This window comes from Epinephelus moara, chromosome 12 (genome assembly GCF_006386435.1).
Source record: "Epinephelus moara isolate mb chromosome 12, YSFRI_EMoa_1.0, whole genome shotgun sequence".
Taxonomy (NCBI): Eukaryota; Metazoa; Chordata; class Actinopteri; order Perciformes; family Serranidae; genus Epinephelus; species Epinephelus moara.
In genome coordinates, this window is record NC_065517.1 from 12,449,965 (window position 1) to 12,467,123 (window position 17,159).

At 40.1% G+C, this 17,159-nt stretch overlaps 1 protein-coding gene across 1 annotated transcript in view; it reads left to right on the forward strand.

Moving 5' to 3' along the window:
• Positions 1–17,159, forward strand: part of col12a1b (collagen, type XII, alpha 1b) — a 152,480-nt gene that overhangs the window by 97,204 nt on the left and 38,117 nt on the right. The window contains exons 47-55 of the mRNA XM_050058640.1: positions 2,853–2,982; positions 4,364–4,506; positions 6,090–6,219; positions 8,212–8,331; positions 9,007–9,153; positions 9,701–9,817; positions 13,221–13,373; positions 14,912–14,986; positions 16,563–16,702. Of these exons, the coding sequence (XP_049914597.1) occupies positions 2,853–2,982; positions 4,364–4,506; positions 6,090–6,219; positions 8,212–8,331; positions 9,007–9,153; positions 9,701–9,817; positions 13,221–13,373; positions 14,912–14,986; positions 16,563–16,702 (1,155 nt within the window). The remainder of the gene's footprint in view (positions 1–2,852; positions 2,983–4,363; positions 4,507–6,089; positions 6,220–8,211; positions 8,332–9,006; positions 9,154–9,700; positions 9,818–13,220; positions 13,374–14,911; positions 14,987–16,562; positions 16,703–17,159) is intronic.

Consider the following 17,159-nt stretch of genomic DNA (forward strand, 5'->3'; position numbering starts at 1 on the left):
GCGACAGAGCGTGTTTCAGCCTCAGATTATCACATTCAGATATAAAAACTCTGTATTTACATGAATTGTTTAGGACTTGGAACTGTCTGTCTTGGACTTGTCTTGACATAGGACTGGATTAGAGACTTGACTTGGGACTTAGTGCTAAATTGGGAGTTTAAGACCTGTAGGTTGGAACTTGACTTGAAGCTTTTTGGCCTTGACTTTGTTCTTAACTTTGGATTTGGCTTGAGGTGTTGACTTGTGCCTGATTTTGGGACTTGTAGCTCCTGGTTTTGGAGTTGTCCTTTTTCAGCCCTTGATGTTCTTTTCACACTGGACAGCTGCATATTGAATGTGAACTATCCAGTGTTACTGAACTCATAACATCAGGTTGCATCTCCGTCAGTTGTCTTGAGAGTTCAAATAAAGTTGTATCCATCTCTTCTCCACATCTGATTAAACCAATGAAATCAAAGTAGGATCAAAGCTTTCACTGGGTTGGTCTATTCCATGGGAACAACAGGTTGTCCATTTTGACCATTCCTATTATGTTTCACTAAGTGTTCACATTAATATTGCACAGATGTTTGAGCTGCAGTTTTTATTGTGAAGCTCTTAAATATGGAAATCATGACTTGTCAGCTTTTTGTATTCCTCCATCAGCACTGATTTCATGCACCAGTGCAAATATCTGGATTGCAGAGAGACAAAGGGGGGCTTTATTTCCCAAGAAAGAGTCTGAACTCTGTGACTGAAATTTAGAAATATTGCACAGCGGATACATCTGTGACTGACATCAGTGAAAGCTCCTATGGTTGACGTTTTTGGGGCCATGAGGCTGTAATCTAATTTGGCTGCTCTGATGATTAGTGTCTGCTTTGATGATGGTGTGAAGCTAATATTACTGTACAGTTTATCATCCCATGTACTCCCCACACTGAGTGGTTTATTATCCCTTGTAGTCACCACTTCCTCTATCTATTTTCACTTCTGTTGTATTCTATTTTAATTAACTTTGATTTTGTTTTGGTGTTAGAGGAAATTGGTTTGGCAAAGATACAGAGCAGACACAAAGATGAGCTCAGAAATACAAAAATTCACCAACTCTTGATGACTAATTCAATATAATTGAGCTCAAACTGGCCTCATTTTACATTTTTTTCTAAGAGCCAGTGCTGTTTTAAAAGAGAAATTTCTAGGTCGGAATTAAACTGAAGTTGGCAGCCAGAAAATATACACTTTATGGCCAACTGTATGGGGAAACTGTGAGATTGCACCCACATGTGATAGCTGAACATGCGATTCCACAACTATGGGCATTTATCTGCTGCTCTAACTGTCTCCACGCTTCCGGTTTCAGTCTTTCCACCAGATGTTAAACCTAGCTGCAGGGATTTGGTCTCATGAGCATTAGTGAGGTCCAACTCTGATGTTGGGTGATAAGGTCTGGCTCACTTTCAGAGTTCATTCCAAAGGTGTTGGGTGGGATTGAGGTCAGGGCTCATTGTTTTTTGTAGCATTAAGATTTCCATTAATCAGAGGTTCCACATGCTTTTGACCATATACATAGGTACCAGCAAAGCACTTAACCATATAATACAAGCGTCCCCATCTTTTAACTTGTCTTTTCAGGGAACTCAAGCACACAGTATGTGTGACAGATACAAGTGGTTTACATAAGCTGAAGGAATACTGTTGCAAGGGGGCTGATAGGGCTGGGTATCGTTTGAAGAATTACCACACCAGGACCAGTACCCTTAAATTGATACCAATACTTGATTTGACACCTTTTGTCTTTCTTCTTCACTCGATACCCATCTTATGATTAAAGGCATTCAGTTGCATAAAATGCCAGAGGACGCTACAGGTGTGAAGTATAGCCTTTCTGTGGAACGTTTTGGTGATATCTCAGCATGCTGAACTGCTAACTCCTTACATTTTTAAAAATGCCACAGCTGAAGGTTTGCACTTACAAAGTTGTAACTACTATTTAATTGGATCATTAAAGTCAACTCTTTAGCACAGTAAACGCAATGCCTCTTATAACCCCATTAATTACCCAGGAAAACTCTTTGGCTTCATTTATTAAGATTTACCTCAACCAGTGAGTTATATCTTAGCCCTTTGAGAGCAGCTCTGCCTTCAGGAAATGAATCTATGACTGCATCTTCAGTCTAACGCAATTCATCATGTTTTAAAAGGATGACAGCAAGAACATTGGCCTTACGTTGGAGCTGACTGGAGGGATTTGACCCTAGTCCAGCAGGCGTATATGTACTTCCAGTTGTGGGATCTCAACCTCATCAACACCGAGGAACCTGTTTCATGGCCCAATCTGCCATAAGCTTTGGGTCCAAATTTGAGATATTTGCTTTAACCACAACAAAAGCTCTGGATGAGGGTGGACTCAAGTTCAACCAACGGATATATTTCCCATGATGTAACGTTCTGATTTTCATGGCCCACAAATGGGGATAGATGCCGTGATAATCCCAGTGACAAGAGATGGTCTGCAGTCATCCTTGTTGTTAGAAAACACGTTGAGCTACATGTCTTAACCTGCTCTGAGCTGCTGACAGACGTAGTGCTCTCCAGCCGCTTCCTCGCAGAAACTGTTTATCCGTCAGTCCACTTACTGAATGAATGATTTGTTTGGTGTCTAACCTCCCAGGCCTTTGTTAGTGTTTCAGGAAAACTCTGTCAGCAGAATGCTTGGGAAATAACTGGGATGAGCAATGAGATCATTATGTACATTATCACTGCCAGATCTTTATGTAATGCATGAAGAGGCTCATTTGAATAGGCAAAGCTTCCCCACATGATGATAATGTATATATATTTTTTGACCCTTGGGTTTCTTCTCCACAAAGGTCCTCATTCCAGGAAATACCAACAATGCCTTCCTGGACAACCTGATTCCAGATACTCCCTACTCGGTCAGTGTTTCAGCTCTGTACGCTGACGGAGAAGGATCACAGGTCAAGGGCAAAGGCAAAACACGTAAGCACAATCTCACATGCTGACACTTTGTACAATCAAGAGACTGACTCATGCAGACCATTGTTTACATCTACGTTGAGTCATATGCATGAGTGTGTACTGCACTAAGTGTCCATCTTAACAAGCAAGGCCATCAGTGTTGATATCTAGTTGCAGTGTCTTTAAACAAATCTTATCATGAGTGGCACTTAATGATTTAGTGGCACTCAAAACTATGATTTACATTTGGTGGTTGTCATAAAACAAACAATTACCACAATGAACTAACAGGACCAGAGGAGTCTACTTACCAAAACTTTCTAAACAAGTTTTTAAGGCAATATTTTGGAGTTACAAAAAAAGTGTGTAATGTTAATATGACAACCAGGCTGCACCAGAAAGATGCCTTTACTTTTTTTTCACTTTAGCTAAATAACGTAATGTGTTAGTTATTTCTATTTCATGTGTGCTCTGCTTTGAACCTGGCGACCTAAGCACTCTGAAACTGAACTAGTGTTACATCCAGGTAACTTTTATGTATGTTTTCTCACTGACTGTTAAAATGAAATGTCAAAATGATGAGAATATCCTGGTAAGTTCTGTTACCTAATGACCTTTAAAAAGTAAATAATGCAGTTTTGATTAATGGAATGACAAATTTCAGAGTTGCGTCATTTATTGACCAGACATCATATTAGCATCAGCTAGCTGGCTAACGACAACAACTGTCTGACTGAAATAAATTGTTGTAGCAGCTTTACTGTCCTGACACAAACCAACATAACATAGGCAGGTAACAGTTTTTTTGTTTTTTTTTTACAGAAAATGAATAGAAAATATTAGATGAATTCTGCCCCATAATTTCCCAACAGTTGCCCTTATGATAATTAAGTTCTATCTCATCATATTTAACAAAAAATTAAGAAATTTCATGACAGTTTAAGGGGTGACTTATTGATTCAATCTGAATCTCCATTGCATGGTGATTCCCACATTATGCGCCAATAATTTGGTAAAAGGCATTCATTATCTCCTAGACTGCACTGCCTCTGAGGTCAAGCCAAAGTGGTTATACTTTTAAAACAGATTTGTATTTTTATTATGGCTAAAGAGACCTATTCTTAATTTGCTTTGCAGAAGTGGTTTGTTAAATTTAATTTAGATGTTTAAGTCTTTATTTCATCTCTTCAATCATGAAATACTTGTGAAACAAAAACTGGAAAACAAAATAAGCCTGCCCCATGGATGGATTTGTCACGATAAAGGAGAATGGCTTTTAAACTCAGATTGAATTACTTGTAACTTATTATAAATGTTGATAAAGTGTACAGAAACTCACAATGTATCATTAAACACATTGTTTAAATGTTGCACGAGGTAATGTGTTTGCTTTGTGCTGCAGTGCCGCGTGGCGGCCCCAGGAACATGCGTGTGTTTGATGCCACCACCAGCACTCTCACTATTGGCTGGGACCACGCAGAGGGTCCTGTGAGGCAGTACAGGATTGCTTACGCTCCCATGACCGGAGACCCCATCACAGAGTTTGTAAGTACACTTCAAAAAATCACTATGACCTCAATCACAAGGGTCTGTGTAGCCAAAATGACATCACTGTATGCCGTCAACACACAAAATTTTGGAGTAAAAGTGTAGAAACAGAGCAGCAATAGTCCTGGAAAAGAAACTTGCGCTGAGGTTTGCAAACAGAGACATAACTGTAAAGCATATATATCATTTCAAGTATCTATGTTTCGATATTGTCACTAACAACCTGAAGGATGCAAAACTCTTATGCTGATATTAACCTCTGCTCTTTAAACAGAAACTCACATTTGATGTATGTCACCTTTAAGTTCATTCTGTCTGCAATTTCTAACTCACTTTTGTTCAAGTTTAAACTAGATCAGTGTCTCTCTCTGATTCGCTTTTAGTGAAGCGACATGTCTTTGCCACCCTATGGTTTTAGGGAAAAGAGGGGTTCTTGTATGTTTTCTTAAAAGTTGTCTTTACTGTATTTCTGTCCTGCCCAGGCTGCATTTGACTGTCAAGAAAAGCTGGTCTTTACTTTTAAACAAATCAAAAGCACACATGAAAGACAGAAATAAAACTCCTTCAAGGATTCTCAGTGTGAAAAAACCTTTGAAGCAGTCAGATTTTTAATAAATAAAGAAACTGCATCAGCAAAACACTCAACCTTGTTTTATCCACTCAATCCTCTATGTTTCAGCAATAATGAGATACTGATTTCAGATAATGACGTTTTTTATTTTGGATAAACTCTTGATACACTCTCCCCGTTCACCCTTCGCCATGATGTTCCATGCAAACTATGCGGTTAAGTCACATCTCAGGATTCCCTTGGCTGGTTCAGGTTATAAATCACAGATTAGTGAGACTAATTACAGGCTCTGTTAAACAAACACTACAATTTGGGCCATAATAACATTATTAATAGTTCTAAATAATGAGTTGGACTGGCGGTTGGAGGGCGGAGATGGCCCAGCTGTGCTCCCCCTCCACTTGTTAGCGAAGCACCTGTTTGGTATGAGTCAGCTAACTGCAGTACAGGGACACCGATGAAAGGATTTCTCCAGACTGGAGAGTCTACTCTACTGGGGAACTTAACCAATTAGAAATGCACGCAATTATTTCAATTTAACATCTGTGGCTAATGGAGAAGGTTTGTGTTTGCACACAGCTTCCAAAGGCCAACTGCACTGCAATTTGCTGCTCCAGGACACAAAATGATTCCTTCCTGTTTGTTAGAGATTACGCTGTTTAAAGGAATAGAAACCAGTTTGTACGGATTAGAAGGTAAAGTCACCAGTTAAACATTTAATAACACCAACAATTTCCTCAAAGTTTCCAGACTTTTCAGTCCAGTGTAGAAAAAGATTCCATTAGGGCCTAAGCAGCAGCTTTAATAGGGTCACTGGGCCCAGGTGCTCCCAATCAGACTAAATGATCAGCCCTGCATACCAGTTACCTGTAAAGGCAGAGCAAACATGGCACATGAAATGACCTCACTGTCACTTAGGATTCTTTGGCTGTAAAAACACTCACTACTGCTTAAAAACTTTTTCATGTGTGTCTGGAAACCTCTGACTCTGTGGTGTTTTGATCATCAGACTGTGGTGCCAGGGAACAGAAACAATGCCATGCTGCAGAATCTGCTTCCTGACACCCCGTACAACATCACAATAGAGGCCATCTACCCTGAGGGTCCCGGAGGATCTCTAAATGGAAACGGACGTACAGGTGAGGCAGCCACACATTAATAACACAGATACAGATCATGTAGTGAAAGCAGCAGGTCAGGAGCAGCTTCAGTTCTCTGTCAGTCTACACAGGATGTGTTCAGGCACAGTACTTTGTATAGGCCCCTTGTGTTTTGGCAGTGCTCTGAGCCTAACATTGTAGTGTTTAAAAGAGAGAAAATTAATTTAAAGATTTACGTAGGTAAAGTACGAGGAAAATTTGAGCAGCCTGCAGCTGTAGAGATTAAAAATAGAAGTGTATTTGTTCTATTTGCATGAGATGGACGACTGAAACGCCTCCTGTGTGGACAAAACCTTCAGACTTTAATACTGTAATTTCACAGTGGCTGTTTTAACTAAACAGCAGGTTTCTCAACACGCCTGCAATCTTTGATCTTTAACAAGCTTCTGGAGAAGGTGATAATGTGTTGAAAATTACAGATTTTAGCTCTTAACAGCAACACAGTAGTGGCTCCGTACAACTGTGTACTAGAGTTGGGTAGCAAAAAGGTTTAACTAGTTTCCAGTCGAACAGCAGGAAAATCACCAGTTTGATTTAATTCTTGTGGGACCACCAAGTTGGACATTAAGTGTAAAGAGGCAGCTGTGGCCTATTAGAACATTTAAAGGAACACTCCTCCACAAATCCATCCATTTCAAACATGACAATAGGAATGTCTCCTCCTGCAGCCTAATCCACTTCTCCACCATCAATCCATATAATCAGTATGTTACAAACAGTTGTCACTTTGCCAATAGATGACAAATACACAATTTCAAATGGACCTTTGGAGGTATGAGGAGCTGACTATGCCACACAGAAGTCATGTATTTAGCTCTGTTGTGGTGAACGTATGTGTGGAACATACTTTTCAGAGCCAGCTGTCAAACCTACAGGAGGAAAGAATTTCATACAGAGAGACTCTCTGTGAAGAATCCTTTAAGAACGTTGTTTTTTTAAGCTTTAATGTGAACTAAAAAAGTGCCCCCAAAGAATAAATTAGTCCACTTCAGTCTGCTTTACAACATTTTCTATGAGAATGAAAGTAAGAAGTGAGAGCTCTCTGCATCTGTGACTGCTGTGGTCACACAGTCTGTTGCAAGAATTGAACCTGTAAACTCTGTGCCACAGCTCGCTCTCACTGAGCCGCCTGCTGCTGAGGCAACAGTTGAGTTTAACACACCCAGAGCTTGTGGCTGTACGGGCCAGCAGTCCTGCAGAGAGGAGTCTGTGCAGTGAAAATAAATACAGTAGACGTACATTAGTCAACAGTGCCAACACGTGTTAGTGTGAGGAGTTCGGACCCTTGGGGTCTCACAGGAGCTAAACTGGGAGAGCGCTTTACTGGTGAGCAGTAGCATTAGTTACACAAACAATAGAAACTTGCAGAGAGTGTGCCAGGCCCTTTCAGGCGTCAGTCCAAGTCAGAACTCAGCTGCTGGTCGACTCGCTCAAAGGCTGAGTAAAGACCCAAATCAAAACACGTGTATCACATATAATAAATTTCATTAACAAATGGAAGGGGAATGCATCAGCAGTGATAGAGGAGGTAGAGATGTTCAAGAAAGTTTTTCCTTACATTTTATAGTCCTTGTTTTCTGTGTCCAAACACTGTAGGTTAACTTTAAAACAACTTTAAAATACTTCTTTTAAAATAATAACTGCTATAGACTGAGTCATTAATTTTAATGATATTGATTAGCTTTATGTAATTTACCTTATATATGATATAACTCTTGTTTTATTGAGAAGAAGTGATATTGTGATTTAAAATAAGCAACCAATAACCAATTAGAGATGTTGTCACATATTTCATGGAAATCCTTGAAATAACAACTGACACTACATTGGGAACAGGTCGCAGATATCCTCAGCTTTTACTTGTTGCCAGATTGATATAGTAGAATTCCTAAAACAGCAGACTAAAACATCTGAAGTCTAGCCATATTGTTGCCACAGTCTGTTTGTTGACATGTCTCCTCTCTGTTGCAGTCGGCATGTTGAGTCCCAGAAACCTTCGAGTCTCAGATGAGTGGTACACCAGATTCAGAGTGGCCTGGGATCCAGTGTCAGCTCCTGTCCAGGGCTACAGACTCATCTATGCTCCTGCAGGTGAGACCATTCATCACATCAACACATCCAACACTGGTCTTTATGTCACTGCTCTCGGCTGCCGAGATCTTGTGGATACAGGCTCACTGAAGATTTCAGGCAGTGGTTCCTAAACCTTTTTGGCTGTTAAACATTTCAAATGAAGCATGTGTTGTATTACTTAAGTTGAGCTATGAGCAGATTGATTTATTGAAAAGTTTTTGGAAGCTTAGAGGCGTAACAGTCTCCTATATTTCCCAAGAGTAAGAGAAAGAATAGAGAAAAGCCAGAAAGCTTGAAAACAACCTGAACTTTCGAGTCAATCACACAGTCTGCATCAGTTGACGGTGTTTGCTCAGTTGGAGATGGATCTGTTGACATGCGAGCTCAGTTGCTGTTGTGATTTTATCCGTAGTTCTTTAAGTGGACCTTGAGTGGGGATTGTTTCACTCAGTTTGTGAAGAATTTGTTCTTGAGCGGGTCCATGTTGAACTTGGCGTCTGCTGCGAGTTACCATCTGTAAAATGCTTCCCAGATCCTTTTGAGCACTCTGCAAACACCGTTTGATGTTTGTCTTTTGACTGTGTGATGGGTGAGAGTGTTTGGTTTGGTTACACAATGACAACAACCCCAGTAATTATACATAATTCACCTCCTGCACATTCTCTTATAATTCTTGTGCTGTTATCTTTCCAGGCACAAACCAGCCCATGGATTTCTTTGTGGGCGATGTGACTTCGTACACGCTGCACAACCTGCAGCCTGGAACCACCTATGATCTTAAAGTGGTGGCTCAGTACACCGGTGGCATGAGTGGACCACTACCTGGGCAGGGAACAACACGTATGTACAGTTACTGTGTGTGACAAGAGTCCCACTGACGAGAAACATTCAAGTACATAATGTTATTCCAAATTACAACACATTTATACTCATTTATTCCAAGTGGCATTTGGCTGTCCAGATGGATTTGCTCCATTTTAACAGTTGAAAAACTCAACAACAACGTGTCATTCCAGAAACAATGTCCCAGTTATTCTGAATGTTGCCACTGTATTGGAGTGGCAGCTGGAAGCATCATCTATGGAGATATCTAAACCTCAGAAACTATCTGCGTTGGCACATACCACTGAGGATTAAAGAACATTTTGACCCATGTAACCCTTTGAAAAATGGTCTTCTCAGGGCTTAGGACAATTATTGAAAGGCACAGGTGTGAAAAATGCATTTGTCATGCAAAGTTAAAGTTCGCATACATAGGGAAATAGAAGTCTTTCTTGTCAACAAAAACCATGAAATGCAACATTTGAACAAATATGAATTTGCACTATTCAGTGATTCACAGAATATGTGTTCCATGAGTTAAAATGTTAATGTCTGTCCTCTGCAGTCTACCTGAATGTGACCAACATTGAGACCTACAATGTCGACCATGACAAGTTCTGCATCAAATGGACTCCTCACAGGGCTGCCACATCGTACCGCATCAAACTCAACCCTACAGACCGTGAGTCTCAATTTTCACTACATGCACTGCTTTTTTCTAAACGTTTTTGGATGCTGTCGTTAATTTCCGTTCATTTCCATATAATATAGATATCCGTTACCAGTCTCTTTATAGCGCCAAATCCTCACTTCGAGAGGCTGAAACCACCAAATTTTTGGCATTATTACTTGATAAACAACCTCAGCAATTTTCAGAATTGTTGCTGATTATTTTTTGTCAATGGCCCTTTAATTCCACTTTGAAAACTTTACAGGAGAGAACATTTGACCAGCCACAGCACAAATGTAATTAAAATTTGTTTTATATTGTGATAAACCAGATAAAAAGTCACATTGCCATGACAACATAGGCAGCAACTGTCCCTACTAATACCACTACCTGCTACAGACATTAAATTCATGTGTGCACCTGACGCCGGTGGTGTGGTCCACTTTAACACTCAGATCCTGATAGAAGGTGACTTGTTTGTGTTGATGCATGGGGTATTGTGTGCAATAAGAATCTCAGCAGATGTTTGAAGGCATATCTCCAAATGAGGTAACCTTTGTGGCCATGGATGCTACAGATCTTTCACAGCGTTTAGCAGACTGTGTCGGCTGTTGGGATCCCGTCTAGACTTTTTTTTTCCTCATCTCAGCGACTGTTTATCTTTAGGCCTCCTCCTTGTGATTATTACTCAAAGCAGGATGCAAGTTTTGGCGGGGATTGAAAGCGTCCGACCACCAAGCTTTAATCGTGTCTCTGTCTGTAAAGATTACATCCTTTTCAATTACTGCAGGGTCTTTGAATCCCATCTGCTTCATATTCACACATGGACACGGGTTAGCGGTTAAAGAGAAGGGAAAAACCAGGAAAGGAGCATCCGTATTTAAATATCTATATGGTAATCATTAGTCATTCAGACTCACTATGACGGGTTGCCAGAATAAATATGGGTCTGCTAGCGTGAGACAGATGATAGCTCTAACCACTACCAGAGGATCAGAAATCTTCTGCCTGAAAATCCATCCCAGTGAGAGGCAGCAGACAGTGCTCTCAAGTCAACAAATCAGTCAACTATTTGTTCTCAAGTGGAAAGGCAAACATTGGTCTGAGACGATGCTAAGAGGTGGAAAAACTGTGAGCGATGAATCCTGAGGTCTTCTCCTCAGATATTTCCACCATATTTTAAAAGCCATGGAACCACTAGTTAGAAGGAGAACATGTAGCTGCCAGTTTTTAAGAATGATCTAATATCCAGCTGATATATCTCAGGGATTATATTTTGTCAACATCACTCTCTGTACAAACCTTTGTGTATCTCCTATCTTGATAAATGGGCGCCACTGTTTTGGAGTAGATCTGACCAAACGGCGTGTGTATTCCCAGAACAGTTTAAGTGACTTCGATTATAACTTGTTGCTATAACAGAGCTTATTCTGGAAGCATTGCATCACCAGAGCTGCTGGGTCCTGTCATTTGACAGAGAATGATGAAATCCCTCATACTTAAGAGTTGTTCTGTTGGGCCCAAAACACTGAAAAGCAGCGATCATCATCTGTGGCAGCTGTCTCTGCAGTAAACATGCTTTGTTTGTTTGTGCTTACTAGAATGCAGAATGTAAATAGGAGACCTCATTATCAATATATCACTGCCCAGCCATGCAGAGATGTAAACATTTAACTGGCAGGATCAGTTGTTGAGTTTGTTCATCACAGAGACGTTGACAAGGATGAGTGCTTTTTGTAGAATTTAAGCAGCATTAACTAATCTTTTATTTTCCTCTGTTAGCAACAAAACAGAAACTATGGCAACACAGATAGGACTACATATTGGAACAGAAGCCCAAAGGCTCAGATATAGTGTTTCCCTCCATAGTGGTGGCCTGTAACAAACAAAACTGTAGTCGTAAGTAATGTCACAGTATGACTCTGTAAACATCCCCTCCAGACATGTAGTTTGTGCCTGATGTACAGGGAAACACCTACAACATCATGTAAAGTAACAATACGCAAAACAAGTTTTTTAAAAAAGGGGGACCTAAATGTTATAGAGTAATACAAAAGATTTAAAACCAAGTTTTCTGAGTTTTGAAACAATGATTCTAAAGATGCCAATAGTGTGAAACAAACCGAGTATTTATCAATAAATCCAAAAAAAAAAAAGACTGAAATGGAGCACAGGAACCGTGAAATGCTGTAAAATAAAAAATTGCGAAGCTGAAATACAGCCTGAAGTTGCCAACGTTATAATCCAGCGGGCCCAGTTGTTGCATTTAAAAGCCAGAAATGTAAGCACCTGGGGAAGTAATGGTTGAGTCACTGGTAATTATCATTAATGCTATCATACCCCAAGAGATGCATATAATGAATAAATATTTTGGTTTTCACCACTTATATTAATCTTTCATGATGAGTCAGAGCTAAGAAATGATATAAAGCCCACTGGGTGTGGTTTACAAGGCTGGAGCTGCCACTATTCCGCCATCCAGTACGAACTGAAGCTCCTCTGCCTCGCAATGTCCTTCCCTCTTTCAAAGTGGCTACAGTTACAGTATATGAGTCAGTGTTTTCCTTGAATATTATCAATCCGATAGATGAGTTGTGCGAAAATGTTTAAATGGACATAAGTTATCTGATGAGGTGTCTTGTTTACTTTTTCAATGCACATACTGCATTGCGAGCAGGCAATAGTTGGTTTAGTCTTTCAATTCAATTTAACAGTTTTATCACAATAGTGATACCCAAAATAATAACCAGATTCTGGGGCCTATGCATAAGCATTTTTGGAAACCTGATTTCCCTGTTTTTTGGGGTGCACATCGGTGCTCCAGCAGTGTAAGCAGTCACTCCCTGAGCTCAACCTGCATTTAGTGGAGAGGTGGACTAAACCATTTTGCGCCTTTAAGGGTTTAGATGCGCCTCAGGAAGCTTCCAGTATTTCTTTTTTTGTTTTTAATACAAAGTTCAGCCCTTTAACTGATTTATTTGGCAAATTTAATTCAGTTATGGCACTAATTACTGACAAATCTAAAATTACAAATAAAACTATTCATCTCCACTGGGGCTCTGGGTTATCAGCCTAATTTTTCTCCCCGCTGTGATGCCCTTGGTGTCATCACTTGTTTAAAAGATGGTGTCCCACTCTGGAAAGATCTGAAAAGTCTGATAAAACACTTAACAGCCTAACAGAGGAGAAGAGAGAATGGAATGTATTTCCAACCTTTGACTTAAGAGTTTGTGCATGCTCAAAAAGTATTTAAATGTTCTGAAAAGTAAGCGTTAGCGTGACAAATCACTTTTGATATAAAATATTTTTTATAACATAGAATGCACTTTTATCCATAATAATCCAGTTAATTTGACTGAGGTGTATTCTTACTCAGATGATTGGTAGAATAAAAATCTTTTCTTTCCTCCCGTAGCCTCTAGTAAAGGACAACATGAGATAACCATCCCTGCTGGTCTGCCTCAGTACTGCTTTGATGGACTTTCTCCTGATGCGCTCTACACCGCCACTGTCTTCGTTCAGACTCCCAATCTGGAAGGTCCAGGAGTCAGCACCAAAGAAAGAACATGTAAGTTTTGCATTTGCAGGTGAAGTTGTTCTGTTACTTAAATCTTCTTAACTGAAATGTAACTAATCAGATTAAAGGTTTTATCTATTATACAGTTTTTTGTCAAAGACAGAGAGACAGTTAGTGCAAGGAAAATTCCGGTGAACCTGAAGACCCTGAAAGAAATGCTAGCTCTACCTAATAATTAATTCTGCATAATGTGTCCTCTTCCTTTTGGTACTTTAAATTTATTTTGATGCTGATACTAGCCCCAAGGAGCTCTATACAATATTCAGAGCATTAATACAGCAGCAAACTACAATGGGCTATGTAAAGATATAGTAGAGTAATAGCGTCCTAACTGAGAATGATATCACGCTACCTCTGTGTGTGTTGTAATCCAAGCTTCTCTGTTCTTTGTTGTGGTAGCCAGTCCGGCTGTGCAGGCATATTAGCGCGTGTGTGTGTGTGTGTGTGTGTGTGTGTGTGTGTGTGTGTGTGTGTGTGTGTGTGTGTGTGTGTGTGTGTCCCACTGGTAAGTTAATTGCCGCCACTCTGCACTGCGCTTATACATCAGTGTTAATGCTGGCAATGGGAAGGCGTCATTGTAAGCATAGTGCCCGCATTCATGTTCCCCCCCAGGTTACCATTGCTAGCTCTGTCAGCACTGTTGCCATTGTTCATGCTTGTATTTGCTGTCAGCACCATTAGCTGCTAGGGGCCAGCTCCGGCACCTCCAAGTTGAGAGCCATATGCAGAAAACCTCACACTAAATATTGTCTAGACTCCTTTAAGTGAGACTTTGAATGCAGGACTTTTACTTGTCACAGATTATGCCCACACTATAGTATTGCTTTGTTAATATTAGATTAAGAAAAAAAATCATTCGTTGCTACGTGTTTTCTGTCTTTGGCAATACGTGATCACTACTAAATAAAAACATTATTGTGCCTACATCATATGAGTGCCACTGTCCATTGAATCTGAGACATGAACATGTATGTGCTTTTAGGATACAGTATAAACAGCACTGGGTTTCAGTGTTTAAGTAGAGATACTTTGTCTTATTTTTATTTTGATATTGAGCAATGTACTTATGTAGATAAAAAACAAAGTAAAAGTTTAATGAAAGTCAAAGTGTGCATGTTTGAGATATAATACAACACATAAATGAATGAACTCAGCTTTTAGATGCTGCCAGACTGCAGTTAGATTTTAATGTTCATTGTGTTTTGATGAACATAAACCAGCAGCCTCCACATCTCTGATGGAAAAAACAGACATAAAAATGCCCCCAGAGCTTGTCCTCTCACATTTATTACAGCAAACATGACTGTAGCAACAAGTTGCATCTTTCCAACACGCCTGGACAAACTGTGAGCTGTGGTGTCTGAGATGTGAAGCATGATTCTAACTCTCTGCATTATACAAACACTGGGTTACATCACCTCACAGCACTGATCCAAAACAATGACTTCATCACATGACATGTTTACTGTTGTTCTGTATTTATTACAAATATGTTGATGGCAGTTTGTAACTATTTTTGTTTCTCATAGTGGTGAAGCCAACTCCAATTCCAACGCTCCCACCAACCCCGTCCCCTCCACCCACAATCCCCCCAGCATGGGCAGGTAAGTGTCTAAAGGCATCCAGAATCCTTTGGTCTCAATGATAGTCCAACTGAAGTTTCAGTTCATGTTTCTTTTCTTTTCTTTTCTTTTTTTTTTTTTTTTGCTACAGCTTACAGATCTGTGTTATTGCTTTTATGATGGCACCCTCTGTCTTTGAATACACCAGTAACAAAACAATTATTGTTTTCTGTCATTATGGACAGTCAATCAGATCATTTCATTTTAAAATTATTTGCATGAGTTACAGTTCCAAGATTTGACAGTTTTTTTTCTTTTGCTTGACGTATTGCAACTGAACATGCATAAACATTAAATGGAACTTGCGCCCATAGATAAAATAACTTATGCTACGACACATGTAACGTCAATGCCTGATGATAAAATGTGCCGCGGTTGGTTAGCTATTAAGCTAACGCCAGGATTCCTGTAATTGTTCGCAATACCAAAATTATCGCAGAGTTAACCCAGTAAATAAATACACGTGTTACTAAACTCATTTAATCAATGTTGTGGTGTTGTTCTGGTGTTGGTGGCAGTCTCCTCCTTGGCCGCCATTTCACAAGTCTGAAATGTGTTTGTGGTCCTGCCCCTTCTGCTTTGTAAGCATCATGGTGACCATTGAAGGTGCCCACATTCCATACTCTCTCTCTGTTGACCGAGTGAGTGCAACATCCAGGTACTCAGTGTGCTGCATGTTGCCATGCTTCTTAGTGTGAATACACTTATGTGCCGAAATGAGCAAGTATCAGTACAGAAGTATCCAATTTGAGGCACAGCATAAGAGTTAGAGAAAGTGAGAGCATGAGAAGCTAAAGGAAGGATCAAAGATGTAAAACATCCTCCCAGGACTCCGCAGTGCTGTGCCACACTCAGAAACAGCAGGTCGGACATCTCAAATAACCTCTTTGAGGAAAACCTGGATCATCCCATGACTGAATGGATCGAGTCTTTTCATTCAAGCTCAGCTCTGATTGGAAACTCCTCAATGCAGCGTTTTGGCCTAGGCAACGGTTTGAACGCTGACTCCTTCTGGATCTTACTCGTGCCAGCGGCAAATTAATAGCCGCCACATGTGCTGCTGGCCCTGTAGGGCGCGTGCAGGGGGAACACACCCGTTAAAAGAAAGAACTGTCCAGAGACAGTGTCTTGTATTGTGTAAAACTTGTTTATAAATCCGGGAGGAAAAGATAGAGAAGATTACAAAGTGTGCTGCATCACATAAGGCAAAGATTATTCAAAGCTTTTTGCCCAATTCGTTTTTGTCTAAGAGGAACCGATTAACAAGAGCTCAGTTTCAATTCTTCTGGTGACCAAATGTAGCTTGTTTTGTTTCACCAGTGTGTTTTTTTTTTTAATCAGTGAAGCCTGTAATTACTATACATGGACCCTGTCACGTCGTTTTTCTCAATCATTTTGTTTAGTTTCAGCTGACTTTTTTTTAAGAGGCTCCAGCTCCCAAACAATAATTACGCTGTGTGATGATGCCATTTTCTCTGCTGGTGTTTGTGATGCTGCCCTGAGGTCTGGCCAGTGGACTTTTAAAGCTCCATATTGACTTGTTGTTTTCTTGCCTCAGTTTGCGCAGGTGCCAAAGCAGATGTGGTGTTCCTCATCGATGGCTCCTGGAGTATCGGCGAGGACAGCTTCACCAAGGTTGTGCACTTTGTCTCCGGCATGATTGCTGCCTTCGATGTCATTGGACCCTCGGGAATGCAGGTTTGTATTGATCCAATAGCAGGACAGTGATGAACTCTGACATCATTCAGGGTTCCCGCGGATCCTTAAAAAGTCTTAAAAGGCATTGAATTCATTAATCTAAAAATAAGGCCTTAATTGGCATTAAAATGTCTTAAATCAATCTTTCAAAAGTCTTAAAAATGTTAACACGTGGTAAGTAGGATTTCAGATTCTAATTAGTCTAAACTATTATACTAAAAATAATAGGTAACATTTAGTTTTTAAAAATAATTTGCCGAATAGCAGTAACGTCACGCATTCACGAGAGTGGAACCAACAAAACAGTGATGTGTTTGCGGCCGTGACTCTCAGAGCAGATGCACGTCATTCATGTAGCAGTCGGACCACATGGGAAAGTGTAAATTTAATGAAAATTGGCTGTCCAACAAAGATTTTTCTGGATGGCTGAAACCGGTACCAGGCAATTTATACGAGG